Source organism: Hippocampus zosterae, chromosome 7 (genome assembly GCF_025434085.1).
Source record: "Hippocampus zosterae strain Florida chromosome 7, ASM2543408v3, whole genome shotgun sequence".
Taxonomy (NCBI): domain Eukaryota; kingdom Metazoa; phylum Chordata; class Actinopteri; order Syngnathiformes; family Syngnathidae; genus Hippocampus; species Hippocampus zosterae.
In genome coordinates, this window is record NC_067457.1 from 23575522 (window position 1) to 23595600 (window position 20079).

Here is a 20079-nt window from a genome sequence, read left to right on the forward strand (position 1 = left end):
TTTTTGCTGTCATTGCTAATATGTGTTTATGTAAGACAGTATAATAATGGCAAACGCTAAAATATCGTTTTCCGTTTGGTGGCAGAAGAAGAACACAAAGTATTACAAGCATCATTTTCCAACTGCGGCACCAAACTACACTTTACACATCACACTTTTTACAAGCAATTTCCACGTGCCATAGATTTAGTCAAAATGTCCTAACAATAATCATTCCGAATTATTTTTAGACATTTTTTAAAATCTTGCCCTGTTGCAATCTGCTTGTTTTAGGGGTGTATCTGTCTCGTGGCGTGTGAGCAGTCATCCTGATCCCACGTAATGCTGGACTTGTGGCGAGCCCAGGTGTCAAGACTTGTCACTTGACTTGTCCTGATTTCGCCTGCACCTTCATCCCAGTGTTTGGCTTCCCCAAGTCAACAAATGACGTTCTTAAGAAGCTAACTGATAATATCAAAAGACTGATGGATGCAGCATTTGACAGACAGGTAAGTGCTTTGGAATCATAGTGTGTGCTATATTTTCACTTTAAAGTATGAGTATTAGCGATTCTAAACATTTTAGGAGGTGCAGCATGTCAATCAACTACTCATTTTTTACTATTCAAAATAGACTCTCCAGCGAATAGTTACTGTCCGTCAACCTTAAACTAGGGTTCATTAATCCTCTTTCTTAAGTGCCATTGCCTGGCCTGTTTTCCACCTCTCCGTCCTGGAACACGCCCGATTCAAATGATCACATTCCGCAGAAGGTTGGACGGCGATTCTGATCATTTGAATCGGGTGTTTTTGCAGCAGGGAGACATACAACATCCAGGAATGCGGCCTCACTGCATGTGAACAGTTTTTCCACGTTGTCCTCTAGATGTCATACAAGCACAACTAACGTCAGTGTTTGTTTCTGGACAGTGACATTCCTAAAACTAGATAGATGAATCTGCTTTTTGGACAGTAACGTATATGTTTTACTTTTGTACTCTAGTCCATTTCAGAATCTGTACATTTTTACTTTTACTGAGTTGGATCAAGGATCTCAATTTTGTTGTTGTTTTTTGTACATTTTTACTTTTACTGAGTTGGATCAAGGATCTCAATTTTGTTGTTTTTTTTGTGACACAAGTGTCTGTACTTCTACTTAAGTACAGAATGTGAGCTACCTTTTTCACCTCTGATATCATATAAATCACAATCCAGTCATAACAGGTTGCGTCATAATGATGGCGTCCCCTTTGCGTGCTACAATTAATACCGAGAGAATGAGTACATGAGAAAGTTTGAGGGCCAAATGAGTTTTCCGTGAATCTTACCGTCTGCGTTCATCAACCACAGAGATGGAAAGTTTTGCCGTCAGGGCCGTTCTGTTGCCTTTTTCCCCCCATGACTCTCACACAACACAAAATATTCAATGGCTGGGTGGAAATAGTAACCTAAAGGAAGAATCTTGCATCAGCCTTGGAATACAAAAAGCATATGGTCAGCGGTGTTTTGATATTTAAAAAAAAATGGTGGCACAGAAAAACACTTGGTGAGGCTACCGGGAAAATTACTCTTGACCTCTGATTTTTTTAAATTTATTTTTAAATTTAAATTTCTGTCAAAGGCAATGCATCTCTTATAATAGTCAAGACTTGTTAAAGGTGACAAGTGTAATCAAATTTTAGCTAGCTAGCTTGCCCAAAATGGTTCCATATTTCGCCTGCTACATGCTGCGCGCACAGTCACACTTTATGCTAACCTTAAGGGTACAGTAGTTTGTCACTGTGGTATTAGTGTTTTTTTGGGAGTGTGTGTGTGTGTGTGTGTGTGAGGGGGGGGGGGCGTGCTTAATCACACCGTTTTGGACTTGAAAATGTTTCTTGGAGTCCTTTAATAATCCCACTTGAGTGTTGACGGTTCCTCGAGGGGCGCCTTTAGCCTCGCTGTTATTCCTGTCGGGACATTCTGAAGTGTTTGTCAGTTCTCTGTTGTCTATTTGTATCCGTCAGTTTGTGTACATTCCCCGCATTTCACGACTTACCGTTGGAACGCTCTTTCCCCGAGAGGTTCACTGGCAGGCCATCGTCGCTGGAGCGTCTGCAGCTGCAACAGGCCCGCACACATTCACAAACACACAACACACACATAGCTACATGTCAGCTACTACTGCCACACTTGGCTTCTTTTTTGGCATGAGCAACACCTCGCCAGAAGCCCCCCCCCCCCCAACCCGCCTCCTTCCACGTGGACCCGGTCCAGGAGCATGAAGAGCCAGATCATGAAACACTTAAGAAGACAGGCCAAGATCAGGATGCGCCTAGCACAATTGGGGCATTCAAGTCAAATGAGGCCAAATTGTAAGACCATTGCAGCCAATCAGAAGCCAGGAAAAAAAGGCAATTTCTAGGAAGAGCTGCAACGACAGCAACACATTTTGCAAATTTGCGTACGGAGGGATTCTAACCATTTGTGCATTTGATATCAAGCTTGGCGCGTATTCCACTGCTAAACTCATGAAAATGAAGCGTTTTATGCATGCCACACCTTTGTGTAGGGAGCGCTGAAAAGTGCTTTTGTGTGTGTGTGTGTGTGTGTGCGCTGCCATGGCAAAAATGAGCTCATCCATGACATTGTTGACCTGTTCAAAGAGTTCACATAGCAAAGGTACTTTATCTTCAGGTTGAATCTTTCAGTGTTTTTAAGCGTCCTCTGTATTAAATGCTTGCTAATCAATCATTTGCAAGTGCCTTTTTTTGAGGGGCTGGGGAGCCTGTCAAAGTCAATCATCTCTCGCCGATAAAAGACTTGGGCATAAATCCTCTTGAAGATCTACGATGAGACATTTTACTTGACTTCTTGAACTATTTCCATCAAGTGCAGACCCACTCCTCCCCCTCAGGCTGAGTTTCGAAAGCTTGAAAAGTAAAGCACGTAAAATGACTTGCCAAGACTGTAAGATGAAGTTGCCTGTGTTCTGGCGCTACTTTTAGCTAGTCGCTAATGTTATAGCTGCTTGTTGGCAGGGATACCATTTGTCAGTTGGATATATGCATATGTATATATTTTTTTTTTAACGTGGACACTGCTGGTTCGAATTCGCTTGGATTTTGCTTGTTACGAGGGAGTCTTTTGGTTAGCATTTTGTTAGCGTCAGTCCTGCTCATGAGCATGATTGAGAGCGTCCCAACTGCTTGCAGCTGCTTTTGGTTATGTTTAATAGGACACGGAGCATTTTCCTGTTCTTAGCATAGGACATTAAGCCGACGAGAACACGTTTTCCCTTTTCATTTGAAAAACGGTGGGTTCCGATACGGAGTGTGGATATTCCGCCATCCATCACTTGGCTACTCTCTGTCTTGATTTCATCCACCTTGTTCATCTTCACCATCACTCGAACCAGTCAGTCGGCAGACTGGTCCCCGCTGGTAATTTTTCTTCGTGTCGTTTCCCTTCGAGAAGCTTCAGCCAGTTGAGTGGAGAAGCCAACAGCAGTGGAAAGAACGCACACTCAGTCTGGGAGGATGCAGAGTTAGCGTGTGCGCCCCCTCACCCCTTATCCCCCTTCGAGATATTTAAGAGGTTTCAGGTGGCCTGTTTAAACCACCGCTGATCCTTAATTTTGCCTTGATCACCGCAACTGTTTCTCCTTTGCCACGTTTGTCATAAAGCAGGGCTACTGACGCATCACAACTTTTTTTCACTTTTTTTCATTTTTTACAAGGCAGACTTGAATAAACATAAAGTCAGCAGCCAGCCTCGTGAAGACTCGCAGACGTCAAACCGTACCTTAACAGAAGACGAAGATGAAGAGGAAACGGGAGGAAGACAAACCGAAGACATTTTATGGAGCCATTTGGGTCTTAGGGGTGAGATCAAAGATCTTAAAATTGGATCCAAATATTCTCCCGAATGTCTTCCCAGAACAGCTCCAGCTCGCCATCCCTCCTCTTCGGCCGAGACTTTCCACATGCAAATGTTTGTTTTCTTTCAAAATATGACCTCTATTTTCCCCTGAAACAAATCCCCATTAACATTAGTTCACATTGAGCATCTCACCTCATGAGTAACAATGTGCTAATGTGGTGCTAGGTGGCCCTTCTATGATAAAATAATCCTAAAATGATCACCAGAGGGAAAATTAAAGCGTTCTCCCGTCAGTACGAGTGATTTATTGAGGTAAAGAAATACAAGAAATAAAGCAAAATGTAAAGTGCCATTTTTTTTTCCAATGAAAATATGGACTTCTTTTCCCTCAGCACCAATCCCAGGCTTATTTTACGAGTTTACGACATTCCATAAATTCCTCAATTGCACCCCATTTCACAACATTACGTTATCGAGAACTTAACAAGTCCAAGATTTCAGAGGAATTTTGCAACAATAGTGCCGTGAATGTCACCTGATTCAGATGCAAGTGGTTGCTTCCATTAAGATAAAGAGAAGAGAGAAAAATACAGTACCCAGTACAGTTCCCTGGTGGGTACCAATGGAAATGTGGTGTGATGTATTTGTGTCCTTTTTGTGGTTCTCATCATTTGCATGCGCGTTCCGAGAAATAGAACATATCTGAATCGGCAACAAGGGAAGTGGTCAGACTCAAATTTTGGGTGAGAACTTCCTTTTTGCAACCAAAATACATGGGCTGTTACATTAGTTTCAATTTATTTCACCCGAGTGGCCATCTCTTTCGAAGGAAGAAAAAGAAAAAAAGCTTTGGGTCAACTCAACAAACGTCGATAAACTTTTCATTTGGGAATGTAACTCATTGGTTCAAGTTTTCCTTTTGTTCAAGTTTGCTTTCACACGTCAGAACAAAGAAATACGGGTTTACAGTTTACTGTTAGCCTTTCTTTTTGACCCCAACTGAAAGATTTTAGTAAAGAAAAAAAAACTCATTGTTTTGGAATAAATAACTTGCTTGCTTTGTTGCGCTAACATTATTACCGTTCATGTAAAAAAAAATCTATTTTAAAGTTTTAAATGACTGTTTTAGGCCCTCAATTACCAGTTGCCTTTTACGGACAGTTTATTTGTACATAGGATAAAAGTGAAGCCCGTGCTCTAATCATCTTTTAATTAGCCTGGAAGAAAGTACAAAGTGCATGTAGGCGTAAGCAAACGTTGATTTGGAGTGTTTGCAGCATTCCATCCTGTAGGTGAGGTCAGATGTTTGGACAGCTGTTTGTGAGGATGTGGAGATTAGACGCGGAAGATTAGTACACAATCTCTCTCTGTCTTTCTCTCTCAACCCGACTTTCTCTCCTTCCTCTCCGGACATATTTTACTCAGTTCAGAATATTTGGTACAACGTCACAACCTACCGCAGGGGTGGACAAACTAATGTTAATGTTACTTTTTTTGAATGAGTAGGTGGGCCAAATCATTTGTTGATAAGGCAGAGAAAAAAAAATCAAATTATAGTGAAACTCCTCAACAACGAAACCTACATGGGCGAAAATACTCCCTAGTGTGAAAAAAATGTTCATGCACGAAAGCCATTCCCACTTTTCTGCTCCCCCTACGACGAAAAGTCCCCCTATTCCGTTATACGAAATCTGTTTCTCTGCTCTTGCCTTGCAACGAGATTCACTACAGTGAAAACAAGCCTAATCCAACCTCAGCATGCCACAGCGACCTTCACTGCTTCGTTAGGAAATGACAACAGCAAACACCATGCTGGTTTACACATGCGCGGTCGTACAAGAAGTATTTGTTTCAGGCGCAGCATGAACATTGCATTGCTAAAATCACAAGACGGACCTACGCATACCAAGGAATTAAGAAAAGCTTTAACGCTTGAATATAGGATAAAGGTAATAAAAATGAAAGTTGGAGGAAGCAAAACAAAAGACATTATGCAAGAAATTGATGTAAGTGAAAGTAAATGCTGAACGTAAATTTCACGATTTCTTCCCCTTTTTTCTTTCTATGCTGGCTAAATGAAGTGTCAAATAAGTGTATGCTCATAGTTATGCACTATTGGAATAAAATTAAAAAGTATACATATATGTTTTTTTGTGTTCGTGTTTACGTCTGAGATCAAATTTGCTACAGTGAAAAATGTTGTGAAAAATGTCTTGCTGCAATCATGATTTTGTTGTCGAAGAGTTTCACTGTAGATGCACAACATTTCTATTTCGATATTTCAATAGTAAAATAGTTCATTTTAACTACTTTCACCTGATCACGGCGCCTCCGAACAATCGTCCGAAGTCATCTTGGAAGAAGATTGTGGGATTGTTTAAAGTTGTGGTGTGGTCTCCCAAATCGTCTTCTATAGGTCCTATGGCAGTACTAAAAATACTCATTACAGTGTCGGGTGTGGTCAGAATGGCAGAAAATGATCACAAAGTTCTGTGTGTGTGTGTGTGCTCGCACTTATGTGAAATAGAGAGAAAAAAATACCATTGGAAGTCGAGATGTGTTGAACCTTTACCATAATTGAACATGGCTAGCTGTCAGAGAGAGTGATTTTTTCAGAAAGAGCTTCAAGTTTTTTTATTATGGTTTTAAATGCATCCAAATGCAATTTGCCCTTGTCAAATATTCTCAAACGCAATCTCCGCAGAGCTCGGAATATAAAGTCCAAACGTTAAGTTTGTTTTTGTTCCAATGGCTAAACGTTGATATTGCGCCAGAATACAGAATAGCGGTTGCAAGGCGGCGAGGATGTCACACAGCTATTGAGTGATAGGATGGTGCATTGACACCGGGGGGGAAATAGTCAAAAGCCCGACCGGATGTTTGTGAGGAAATTTAAATAAACGACATCTCCAGTCGTTGCAGTCATCATGGGAAAGAGAGACAGAGAGAAAAAAAAGAACTACATTGTGGAAACAACAGAAATTTACCCCAGTCCAGTGTGACTCTTTTGATAAAGTGATGCATCACCTATATGGAAGTCTCCCAAGGCCAGCAAAACGTTTTAACTCTTTCAGGGGCAGCGGTTACGACAGTGGAGAGCTTATCATGTTAACAGGATACGGGAGGGGGAGGGGGGGGTTAAAAAAGGTTAAAGGCCACCGTTTTCAGGGAGCACATAAAAGGATTTGCTCTTCTTCTGCCTACTTTCCTCCCTCATGCTTTGGGCTTCTTCACACTCGGAGATGGATAGATAGGCAGCAATACTGCTCCGGACGCCATAACTCAGCATGTTGTCATTTTGGCCACCCATGCTGGTCACTTGTGGCCTAGGAAGGGGGAAAAAAAAAGTCTGGGTAATAAGTGAGCATTTCCACGTCGTTGCCGCCATCCTTCCGGTGTTACCTGTCTTTCTTCTTCCCGTCGGCGTGGCGTCTCATAACAACCGACGGAACCGGTGTCGGTGGCGCTGTTCGGTTCGACTGACTCGGCGACGTCAACACACAGCACAGGCCGTCCGCAAACTCTTGAAAGGAAGAACGACGTCGCCGTTCAGCAAACCGTATTTTCCGCAATATAAAGCGTGTCGGAGTATAAGGCGTACCCTTCAGTGATTGGCCTGTTTTAAAACTGTTTTCATATAAAGGGCGCACTGCATTACAGTATAAGGCGGGTAGAATCGAAGCTACAATATTGGCTGCGGTTGCGTTATGCATCCACCAGATGGAGCTACGCTGAAGGAATACAACACAGCTTTATTTATTGACCGCTTCCACCACCGCTGCAGTTGTTCTGTAAAGCGCCTTGTTACATTTAAAATGCTACGTCCAAGAAATAAGAATGTCAATCCTTATATAAGGTGATTCGGATTGTAAGGCGCACTGTCGGCTTTTGAGAAAATCCAAAGCTTTTAGGTGCGCCTTATAGTGCAGAAAATACGGTAATTCACGCACATCTCGGGCCTGCATCTTCATGTTTTTTTTTTTTTGTACACGCCCTCACCAGAGTAGTGGTTGATCATATCTTCCAGGCACTGGAAGGTAAGGCCAGGGGAGATGTAGTACCAGCTGTTGTCCAGTCGGCATATACGATAGTGCCGTATCACGCTGTGCTTTACGGAAAGCACGTACGCCCCTAAAAACAGACACAAGGTGCTTTTAAAAATGGTCAGGCTCCGCTTCTTATTCAGGAAGTTGCGGCGGCATTGACAAATAGCAGAAGTGCGATGCTGTACGTGTTGTACTTTACATCGCGCTTCATCATTGGAGGCAGACCCATGAGTCATGAAAGGCTGCAGACAAGCGGAAGCGTTTGTCACGAAAGCAAAGATGAAGAGGCTCATATCTGAATGCAGCAAATCTCAAAATCCAGGATCCTCACCCCCAACCCCCATATATTTGGACTTCAGAATAACTACCGCGTAGTGTATAAGGTCTTCCTCACCCTGCTCTGTGGAGCTCTCCCGTACCAGGAATGAGCCGACCCTGTTTCCGGGTAGAAGTAGAAGCTCCTCTGCCTTCTGTCTCGTCACCCCCTCAAAAAGCCACCTGATGGAGCAAGGAGCACACCGCTCTATAAGCCTGATCAGTGCAATGCGTTCCTTACACCAAGGGTGTCAAACTCATTTTTGTCACGGGCCACATTATAGTTACGGTTTCCCTTCGAGGGCCGTTATGAATTTTGGGAAACCATATAAATGTTTCATCACCGCAAATTGCTGGATCACTTGTTTTAAAATCAGATGTAAATAAATAATGACTGTTATTGTGGATTACATGTGATAATTTGACATTTTGGTTCAGACTTTAGCAAGCATCATGGAACTTGACATGCTTGATTTGCTCTCGTGGGCCACATAAAATGAGCCAGATCTGGCCCCCGGGCCTTGACTTTGACACCTGTGCCATTAAACTATACATACCTGTGATACACTTTGCCCACATGGATCCCAGGGATATAGTTTTCTTTTCCTGTCTGGAGCGAACGGACCTTCCACCAGTACCCCAGCCTGTAAAGAAAAAGAGAAATAGGAGTCACTCCCGCTCTGAATTGACATTTTCAAGAAAAAAATTGCAGTCATGATGTGTGCATACTGAGCAACAATGCCAAGTTTCTCCCCGATCCTGAAGATGGGCTCGCTGACGTCAGGAGGTGGGTAGTCGGCAAGCACAACCACCATGTCTTCCTCTGGGTCTGGAGAAAAAAGGGGTCAATGTCACATCCCCCCTGCCCCCCGGCCCCCTCCTTGTCCACTACATTCGACAGCTTATCACGTTATCAGGTTACAAGGTGCATGAAAGGGTTAACACAGCCACTGTCCAGGTTCTGACACTAAATCAGAAGCAAGGAATTTCTCGGGTCAACTCAAGCCCACCTTCTGTCTGGGTACATTTCACAGCAGCGTGGAGGGGGAAGGGGTGGAAACAAGCCGTCATTTGCAGTCATTGTGCCAGTGATGTCATACATCCTTCCGAAGTTCCAGGGCATGTTTGAAAAAGGTTCAGAGAAGGAGATCTCACCTATCCCAAGACTGCTGCTATCGATGCCGTCAAGTTTGTTGCGGGCGCTCATGCCGCGCATCACGTTCCCCATCCTGAAGTCCCAACAGACGCGTCTGCTTCGTGAGCTTCTTGCACACTTGTGACAATCTTATCGCCGCACGTATAAATGGGGAAGCTGAGTGACATTGTGTGAGTCCGCTCAGCCCCGTTCCCTGAAAGCGTAAACGTCCGTCAGGGAAGAAAAAAAAAATATTTTGTGAGTTGTGAATTTGGGATAAAAAAAAAAACCCTTATAAGAAAGAAAATTGCCCGCGATGGCGTCGAGTGTCATGGAGGAGATGACAAGTCGTTTTGACGGAACGTCAAAAGAGTCAGAGTCAGGGGTGTCAGACTCATTTTTGTCACGGGCCGTTTCCCTGGGGGCTTTTATGACATATCAAGGAGTCAAGAAAAAACCATTTACTCCACTCCACAAGAAAATGCTTACAATATCCTTCGTATTTATGACAAATGAGAATTTAAAAATTTCGGTACAGATTTTAGCTAGCGTCATGATAGTTGACATGTTTGATTTGCTTTTGCGGGCCCTATAAAATGAGGTGTCGGGCCGGATCTGGCCCCCGAGCCTTGAGTTTGACACCAGTGGTCTTTAATCTAACATGGCCCTTTACAGCAGGTGTTGTGGCTCCTTGCTAATAAAAATGACCGTCCAGGACTTTCCCTCCACCAGCCTCCATCTTGGTTTTTGTTGGTCCGCAGCACACTCCAAGCAATCATTCAAAAGACGCCCTGTTGGTTTGTGAGCAATTTTCTGTGCAAAAAAGATTTATAATGGCAGATGCTTTCCGTCTGTGGCTGACGTCAACCAAATTACCCACTAGAAGGATTTGCCATCACTTATTTTTTTTCTTCTTACAAGCCAAACTCCCCATATGCTCGTCAGGGTTCTTTTTTTTTTCCTTCCAATGGTTCATTCCTCCCTCAATGATAGACATTCCGCATGCTGCGCCACCGGTCATTAGCGCCTCCGTGGCTGTGAAATAGCATCTAAAAGTAGAAGCAAGTCTGACTTCACTAAATCGGGAAAACCCACAAGACTGACCGGGCAGGAGACGGCCTGCGCTTTTTTTATTGTATGCAGATGATAGGTCTCTCGACATGTTTGTTGTCCCTGGACTTGTTCACCAAACGTAAGATTTGAGACTGAACCCGAAAGCACTCGCACTCGTGACCTCGGAACCACGGCCGGCAAAAGCTGCGCGGTGGCATTTTGGCTTTTTAGGCCGGCTCGCTAGGTCACATGTGGGTTATTTCACGATAGAGTGCGGTTATTCGTCAATCATTTGGAATGGAATCCCCTCAGGTGTTTTGTAGACCAAAAGTGGAAGTCTTTTGTGAGGGGCCACCTGTGCACTCAATCACCCCTCCGATCCCCCCCCCCCCTCCCTACACACCCCATGACCTCAAGGAAGGGAATCATGTCAGCCTTTACGTGCAGGGCCGTGTAACTACAGGTTACCTTGCCACGCATCCCATGCCAAGCCCATAATGAAAGTGTGCTCCCCTTGGGTCGTCCAGATGCGAGTTGAGCATTTATCGCCGCGTCATCTTCTATTACCCAGTCATTATGTGCCGAGGGGCTATTTTCATCCATCCATCCTTTTTCTGATCCGCTTAACCTCACAAAGGTAGCGGGACGTGCTGGAGCCTCTCCCAGCTGTTTTTGCGTAGTAGGCGGGCGACACCCTTAACCGGTTGCCAGCCAATCGCAGGGCACACAGAGACGAACAACCATCCGCGCTCACACTAGGGACAATTTAGAGTGTTCCATTCACCTACCATGCATGTTTTTGGAATGTGGGAGGAAAGCGCAATACCCGGAGAAAAGCCACGCAGGCACGTGGAGAACATGCAAATTCCACATCGGAAAGCCGGAGCCAGAATTGAGCCCTGCAACTCTGCACTGTGAGACCGATGTGCTAACCACGGGCTATTTTCCCCACGTGCATTTTCACCTGTGCAAAACCGCATCCGCCCCCCCCCGATCCCTTTCGGCGAGCCTCTGAGGCGCGACATATAGGGTGAAACGCGAGTGATTTGCAGCCACTTGAAGAAATCAAAGAGATTCCAAAGGATCACGTTCGTTCCCGAAACAGCGCCACGGCAGCGACTGCTGTTGGAACCCGCTGACGCAAAGGGATGCCAAGGCGGCTATTGCGTAATGAAGGCAAAGCTCCAGGCTTTATTTTCCGTCAAATTCCCTGCTTTCTCCAATTGGCACTTCCAGAAAGATCTTTAGACTTTTTTTTCCTTCCAAACCCCCGAGAACCATTCCAAAGTGCCGCAAATAATTCCCAGCACGACTCGACTTTGTCATCCGGCCAGGCTTCGGTGAAGCCAAACAAGGCAAAAGGATCCCTTAATGCAGGGGTGTCAAACTCATTTTTTTGTCACGGCCCAGTGCAAAATCTCAACGTTATTTATTACCTATGACAATTTGACATTTCGGTACAGATTTCAGCAATAATCATGATAGTTGCCACCCACGATTTGCTGCCACATAAAATGACGTGGGGGTCCGGATCTGGCCCCCGGGCCTTGACTTTGACACCCGTGCCTTCATGAAACCCCAACCGGTGCTAAAACCGCTCATTCGTAAAAGACTCCCATCACAAAAAGGCTTCTTGAACTTCTTAGTTTTGAATGCGAGAGTCTGAAATCGGACTAGCGAAGGATCAATCATCCATCCGGTCACTTTTCAGTATCACGGATTGAGCTGGGACAGGTGTCACATGACTTTAGATTAGTCGCCAGTCAGTCCTGCCAGTGAGAATTACCATATTGGCCCGAATATAAGAGTGTTTTTTTGCATTGAAAGAAGACTGAAAAAGTGGGGGTCGTCTTATATTCGGGGTCTTGACATTATACCCATTCACAACGCTAGATGGCGCCAGATATCAATGAAGCGAATGCTGAACTTGACTCCCCAGGCCAAAGTGAACCCCTGCCATGAAGAATAAAATTAAAATAGCGGTAGCATGAAGAAGAAAAATAAAAAAAAATAGCGGTAAGAAAGAAAAGAGAAGAAAATAATAGAAGAAATAGCAGAAAATGGAGAAACGTAGCGACGGTCTGCTGAAAAGTGGGTTGAAGATCGGCCAGGTTAACCGGCAGCTGAGGAGAAGTTAGGATGTCATTTAAATTTCAAAATCCAGAAGCCATTCATTTTACGAATGTGATTGCACTTTAGTTTACATATTTAAATGTTCAGATATTAAGATTTGAATGAGGCAAAATATAACATGCTTTTCTTCTCTAATATATTGTTTGAATCATTTGTTTCAGATGTACTGTCATTATTTTCTGTATAAAAATTCATTTGGTGTTCAAAAAGTATTTTTTTTTCCAAACTTGAGTCTTGAAAAAGAGGGAGTCGTCTTATAATCAGGGCCGTCTTATATTCGGGCCAATACGGTATCGCAATACATGAGCAATTGTCGCCAAATATCTCCAACTAATTGCGGCATCAATGGAACTCAAAAGTGAAAAATGCATTTCCTCGGTTGGGTTTATGAGCACAAAGGCTCCAGACAATCGGCTCTGGTCTTGGCAGTATTGTGCCTCTTTGTGCTTAAAAAAAAAATTGTAAACATGGCATAACAAATCAATATTATTGCATTGTTTTGCCATGTTAATTTATGTTTTTGTCTTTTTCTAGAAATGATGACCAGGCGTTGCCAGATCAGTGGTGCTTCCGTTCCAGCGTCTCCAGGTATGTGCGTTCATCCTCCGATGTAGTTTAATTTGACGGAGACGGGGAAAAAAAAGTCAAAAGGAAGAATTGCTTCCCGTTGTCACTGTGATGAAGTCAAGTTGTTGTGGGTTTGCAGGGGGGGCCCGCTCTAAATCCACTTTACGACTTCACAATGACTCCGTATTGCCTCTACCCGTTGGAATTTTGCAACAGATGGAGGATATCAAGCGACTCGGACCGCCGTCCATGATCATGTTGATTCGCATCAAAAAATGTTTTTAAAAAATAAATAAATGTAGAAAGACACGGATGGATAACAAGCCGTCGAAGAACAACACGTGCGTCTTTTTCCCAAAACATGTGAGCCATTGTTTTCGGCGGGCCAAGCGCTTTGACTTATTTACAAGAAGATCAGAGGCAAGACCTTGTCATCGCCGAACTGCCGAAGCGTCAAATCAACCGTTCAGATGTCATCCATGTGTCGCTGAAACGCACGACTGTAAAAATGTTATCGTTGTCCTCCACCGATTCTTGCAAAGCTCCTCTTGAAAATGTTACGTCCTCACAAAACTGCTGCAGGATTGTTTAGCTTTGTTTTTCTGGTGTTTTGTTGTTTTTTTTGGTCTTGTAAACCCTGAGGCCGCTGACGTCGTGGTCGACAACGGGTCAGCCAGCCTAAACGCTCCCACGACAACGCATTCCTGCAGTGGGTTGAGCACTCGCTATCAAGTAAGTCCATCGTCCATTTTTTCACGTCTAGTATTGCACAGAAACATTTTTGCAATGAAAAGGAACTCACAGCGAGTCCAAGTATTTTTGTTGTTGTTGTTTTTTTTTTGCTTTGTCAACACGTCACTTCCCACCAGCAAACGAACCCCTTGAATCCCGCCTCCGATATCTTTTGCGGTCGTCACGTATCATCTCGTTGGCGGTTTTATGTGACGTGATTTTTTTACTTTTCACATCTTTTTTTTGGGGGGGTGCCAATTTTTGAATTGCCCCAATGGCATCGTTGAACATTTTCAGAAAACCAAGACCAAAAAAAAAAAAGTTGTTTTTAACCCTTCCATGCACCCATAACGATAACCTGTAACCCGATAACGCGGTAAACTGTCCACTGTAGTCGCTGCTGTCCCCAAAGGGGTTAATTGGCTAAAAATCACTTCCTGTCTGTTGTGAAGCTAATCGTTCTGTTTCCTCGCACAACAAGAAAATCGTCGGCCAACATGCGCATTGTATTTACGATAAATGTTTCTGACAGTTCACGCCGGGCTGCGGCATTCTTAGACTCTTGCCAGTGTGCATCCGATTTTTTTTTTTCTTTTTCGGGGGGCGTCCGTGAGCTCAAGACCGCAGCTATATAAAGCAGCTGTAATTACATATGTTCAAAAACAAGCCAGCTGAACTTCAGAGGCACCCGCGTGATCTTTTCATCGACCTACAAAAATCTCCAGAATCGCAGTACGCAACAAGAAAACCAAAAACGCCACCGCTTCTCTATCCTCTCTTTCAAACCGTCATTTCTCAATAAATCGCAACGACTGAAGTCAGCAGTGCCTCTCAATAGCACCGTTTTTATCGCCGCACAACCTCCCATTGTTTTGTGTAAACCGTTGTTGCTAAGCAGGTTTCGCAGGGCACAAAACACTTCAATGCATTTATATCACAACGGGAATAATTGCTCTTTATTTCATGTCAACACGTTTCGAACACATCTGTCTTTTGACTCCCAGCGCGGACTTTTAAGTGGCTTTCCGACACCGGTCGACTATAAAACCGATAATTCTCCCGAAATGCACTTTTGACTGGAGGGCATCTCTTTAGAGTTCAGAGTGCGCTTTAAACCCACGCTAAGGCTTGCTCACGTTTGTTCATAATGGACTCCTCTTGTCGCCTGTGGAATTTCGTGTCTTTGCCGTTTAAAAAAATATATTATTGCTAATTTCATCCAGAAGGTGGTGGACAGATGACATCGGTCCAAACAAAACTGAAACGAGACGGCCGGGAAAAGGCGGGAAAAAGGGGTTACGGGCTTGGATCTGGATGACATCATGGATTGATGTTGTGCATGTGTGCGGCAAATAGCTCTAATGCTGTGCCCGGGGTTATTCTTTTTCGCGTCTTATTAATTTTGAAGGCTTAGTCAGTCATTTTATCGATGAAGATTTCGATTGGACGCGCACCGATAGAATCGGATGAGAACCACCATTTATTGAATTCTGACTTACGGTGAGCCAAAGGAGCCTGTCATGTTTCAGTTTGTGACCAACAGGTGGCACTGTGGGACTTTTCCCTGCAGCTGCACACCTGTTGGTCGTTAGGTAGTTTGTGGCTTTAAAAGGACTCCCGACCGACTACTCAGTGTCAGGTCATTGTTTGTGGCTGTTTGTATGCTACTGTCATGTTTGTTTCAGTCGGGTTTTGGTCATTGGTATGTTTTATCTTCAGTCATGTGTTTTGTTTGATACTTTGGACTTTGTTTTGGATTTAGTTTTCTGAGTTTTAATACAATCTTTCAAGTACGCCCTGCTCCTCCCTCCCTACCTGATTTTAGGGGGTCCACCACCACCTCGCAAACGTAACACAGCCACATACACAATTTTATGCTTCCATAATTGAAGAGGACAAAATATCCTGAACTGGTATATAATTTAGGGGGTGGGGGGATGACGGGAGTAGGACAGGAGGTGAGGGAGGCTCGAGGAAAGGGAAAACCAGAATGAGTGGCGTGGAGGAGGGCAACATGAATCATTGGGGGTCTGAGGAGAAGAGGAGGAGGTGACCCGGATGGAGGATGAGGAGGAGAGAGACCCGAGTTGGGCGTGCGACTAAGCCGGAGAAGGAAATCCTGAGTTAATCATGAGCAGGCGGAAGAGAGGAAATGAGACAGGTGGACCGTAGGAAACACGTTAGAGAAGGAAGATGAGGCGACATGTTTGGTGGGGAAAGGGCAGACCTTGTCTGAGATGGGAGAAGAGAAGGAGAGCCGGAGAGCAAAGTCGAGAGGAGGAGAGTTAAGGGGGCGGTGGGGTGTCTGTTAGGAGGAGGAAGAAGAGGAGGAGCTGTACAGTGAAAGCGCAACGGCAGGGGGAGAAAACTCCACATGTCAAAGCTTGTCGACGTCATCATGGACTTTTAACACTTGCGATCGCTCGCTGGCTCACTCCCTCGCTGGCTCGCTCGCTCGGAGTTGAAGACGTCACATGCCGGCGGCGAGATGTGCCACGTACGTGCCGAACGCTGCGCCGCGCCGCGCGGAGGAGCATGAATGAGGAGCACCTGAATGATATTTTTGGAGTGGATGCACGTGAGGCTGTTCGCCAGGGATGAGTTGGCTCCTCTTGTGGATTCTCACTGCAGTTGGGATTCAACAGGTACCGCGTTGACAATTTTTTTCCCCCTTCCTCTCTTGGTTTCAGTAGAGAATGCTTGTAAATACGTTGGCGTTGTAAGTGAAGCCGATTTAGAATGGAGCAAAAATAATCCAAACGACATGAGAAGTAGCCCTCAAACGTGGATTTTGACAGACTTCATTAAGTCGATTTTGGTGACCTCGTGTGGCTACGAGAGGCACTGCGTCACGAATGCTGCCCTTCAAATGGACTTTTCAGCCCTCGAAATGAATTGCTGTTTGTTGTTATTGCTACTACGGTCTACAAAGCTTTTCCTCCATGCTACATTTCTTCCAAATTTTTGAATGAGGAAACCATGTTTCTCCAGCCAAAAAAAATACAATAAAATAAAAATCGAGTGACACTTTATTTTGGTAACCAAAGGCTGGAGCTCATCCATCATCCACATAAACCTCAGGCGACAGGAGGGTGCGCATGAAACATGCCGAGGCAGGACTCTCGTCATTTTTAAAAAATTATTCGGCGTGGGGACAGGCAGAAATCAGCATCCATTTGTGTGAAAAATGTGAAACTGATCATATTTGTCAAATATTTCCACCCACCAGCCACTGAATGTCGTAACGACGTACATTTAGGTGCTTTTGACAGTTCTGACGGACCTCTGGGAGAAACCATAATTACAATGTTTGCCCGTGGCGCTGGATTTCAAGAATATCCTGCAGTTTTGAGTCTCACATGTTTTTCCAACCTCCTTCTCCAACAGGCGTCCTCCCAGAATTCCACTGCCATGCCTGCGGCGGTCACATCGCTGTCCACCGAGGCCTTCACCCCGACGCGGTACTGCCGGTGGCCTTGCGAGTGTCCCGCCGAGCCGCCCGCCTGCCCGCTGGGCGTGAGCCTCCTGACGGACGGCTGCGGCTGCTGTAAGGCGTGCGCCCGGCAGGTGGGCGAGGTGTGCAACGAGGCGGACACCTGCGACCACCACAAGGGGCTGTACTGCGACTACAGCTTGGACAAGCCGAGGTACGAAAAGGGCTTGTGTGCATGTAAGTGTCGCTCTCACGATCTTATCCGTGACCTCTGCCAAGTGCATGTGGAGATTCTCAGTCATCTGGGTAATGACACCCCCCCCCCCCCCGCGTCCCCACTCCCCACTCACCTGGTAGACATGTTGGGCACTGGCTGCGAGCACGACGGCGTCATCTACCGTAACGGCCAGAGCTTCCAGCCCAGCTGCAAGTACCAATGCGTGTGCGTCAACGGCGCCATCGGCTGCGTGCCGCTCTGCACAGAGTCCAAGCCGCCGCGCGTCTGGTGCCAGAACCCGCGGCGCGTCAAGGTGCGAGGACAGTGCTGCGAGGAGTGGATCTGCGACGAGCCCCGGAGGGGACGCAAGGCAGCGCCCAGGCACGCCGCGGACGGTAAGTGTGATGAAAAGCCTGCAGTTTATGCCAGAATACAGTGAAACTCCTCTACAATGAAACCTAGATGGGCCAAAATACCCCCTAGTGTGAAAAATGTTCATGCATGAATGCCATTCCCACTTTTCTGCCCCCCCCATGACGAAAAGTCCCCCTGTTCCGTTATACTAAATCCTTTTCTCTGCTCTTGGCTCGCAACGAGATTCACGACAACGAAAGCAAGCCTTCCGCTAAAGTCTAATCCAACAGCAACCTCTACTACTTCGTTCGGAAACGGCAATAGCAACCACCGCACTGGTTTACACAAGCGCAGTAGTCCAGGAAGTATTTGTTATTGTTAGTTTCAGAAGCTGCACGAACATTACATTGCTAAAACGGCTACGAAACGGACCGTTGCAGACCAAGGAGTTGAGAAAACAAAAGCATTCACGCTTGAAGACAGGATAAAAGTCATAAAAATGAAAGATGGAGGAAACAAAGTAAAAGACATTATGCAAGAAATTGATGTAAGTGAAAGTGAATGCTGATTGTAAATTTCGCAATTTCTTTCCCTCTACACTGGCTATATGAAGTGTCAAATAAGTGTATGCTCATATTTATGCACGATGTATTGGAATAAAAATAAAGAGTACACACATACGTTTTGTGTGTGTGTGTGTTTACATCTCTACATCTGCAATTTGCTACAATGAAAAGCCCCCTGTTGTGAAAAATTTCTTGCTGCAAAGATGATTTCTTTGTAGAGGAGTTTCACTGCACCAGCAATCCAGACCCGAATCTCCTTCGTACCAAGACGCCACAATACCATGGCAAAGAACCGATATTATGAAAGAGATTTTTTTGCAAATGCCGAGCTGCCGCCTCAGCATTTCTCGGCGCGTAACGCTGGCGCCTCTGCATGTGTCAGCGCCCCCAGCTGAGCTGAGCAGCTGGCACGAGAACTGCGTGAGCCAGACCACGTCGTGGAGCCCCTGCTCTAAGACGTGCGGGCGGGGCCTGTCTCTGCGCGTCTCCAACGCCAACCGGCGCTGCGAGCTGGTCAAGGAGTCGCGACTGTGCACCATCAGGCCGTGCGACGTCGAAATCGCCAAGCACATCAAGGTACAAAAGCCGGAGACCCCGAAACCGCCGACCTCCTTTCCCGCTTGACCTGCTTCCTTCCTTCTTTCCTCACTCTCTTACTTCCCCAGCGTTTTCCCCTCATTCTGCCATTCTCCCTGCTCATCTTCTTTCTTTCCAACCATCTTTCCTTGACCCAAATAATCCTCGCCATGACGACGTTTTGAGTAAGACTCTTGTCGGTCCTCGTTGTGGTCCTCAGACGGGCAAGAAGTGCTTGAACGTGTACCGCGAGGAACGCCCGTCCAACATAAGCATCTCGGGCTGCACCAGCATCAGGCAGTACCGGCCAAAGTTCTGCGGCGTGTGCACGGACGAGCGCTGCTGCATCCCATACAAGTCCAAGACGGTGGACGTGGACTTTTTGTGCCCGGACGGCTCCACCCTCTCGTGGAAAATGTTGTGGGTGCAGGCCTGCTTCTGCAACCTCAGCTGCAAGAACCCCAACGACATTTTCGCAGATCTGGAGAATTACTACGGATACCCTGAAGTCATGAACTAACTAGGCCACGCCCCCTTTTGAAAACGTTTTGGTGTCGTCCCTCTTTCATCTTTTTGTATTTGTAACTCGTCTCTTTTTTTCCTATTGGAAAAATATGTAAATAATGAAGTCATATATTTCCACAAAGGACTTGTTCAGCAATTTTAAAAACGGGACTTTCTGGGTCAGGTGTATGTGTGTTCGTGTGCGTGCGTGTATGTGTGTTTTTAACTCTTACTTGAACAAAGACATGACAAAAATAAATACCTAAAATTTGTAAAGATGGATCCATTAGTCTTCAGCTCTTTTCTTGCTGTTGTGTCATTTTTCGTTTCTAAAGACTTGGTAATGCGAAAATGTCTCTCTCATAAATTCAAAGATATATTGTTCAGTATTTTAAAAAGTAAGAGCCATATAGAATTATTTTAATAATAAAATAATACACCCAAAATCTAATTCATTTTAGTCGAATCATATTTTTTCAACACTTTATATTTGAAACCCTTTACAGGACTTGGACATGCAAAAAAGCAAGGGTCATTTTTCACTTTGACTATCATTACAGAAAAGAAATATACTTTTTCTTACTAAAAAGTCCAAAATATATAATTTTT

At 45.0% G+C, this 20079-nt stretch overlaps 2 protein-coding genes across 6 annotated transcripts; one reads left to right on the forward strand and one right to left on the reverse strand.

Moving 5' to 3' along the window:
• Positions 1–273: 273 nt before the first annotated feature.
• Positions 274–19752, forward strand: ccn4a (cellular communication network factor 4a). 5 transcript variants are annotated; one of them, XM_052070645.1, is made up of 6 exons: positions 274–488; positions 13056–13109; positions 17208–17490; positions 17611–17865; positions 18773–18966; positions 19187–19752. In XM_052070645.1, exons 3-6 carry the CDS (start codon positions 17232–17234, stop codon positions 19484–19486), a joined length of 1008 nt encoding a protein of 335 aa, XP_051926605.1. In that variant the 5' UTR covers positions 274–488; positions 13056–13109; positions 17208–17231; the 3' UTR covers positions 19487–19752. The 5 variants fall into 5 exon arrangements, with proteins under 5 accessions (XP_051926605.1, XP_051926606.1, XP_051926603.1 ...); XM_052070646.1 differs by lacking the exons at positions 274–488; positions 13056–13109 and adding an exon at positions 13145–13820; XM_052070643.1 differs by lacking the exons at positions 274–488; positions 13056–13109 and adding an exon at positions 13827–16465.
• sla1a (Src like adaptor 1a) lies at positions 6459–9704 on the reverse strand. Its single transcript, XM_052070666.1, has 7 exons — positions 9356–9704; positions 8930–9029; positions 8758–8844; positions 8280–8383; positions 7839–7970; positions 7242–7362; positions 6459–7165 (listed from the first exon to the last, which is right to left on the reverse strand). Exons 1-7 carry the CDS (start codon positions 9426–9428, stop codon positions 6988–6990), a joined length of 795 nt encoding a protein of 264 aa, XP_051926626.1. The 5' UTR covers positions 9429–9704; the 3' UTR covers positions 6459–6987.
• Positions 19753–20079: the final 327 nt, after the last annotated feature.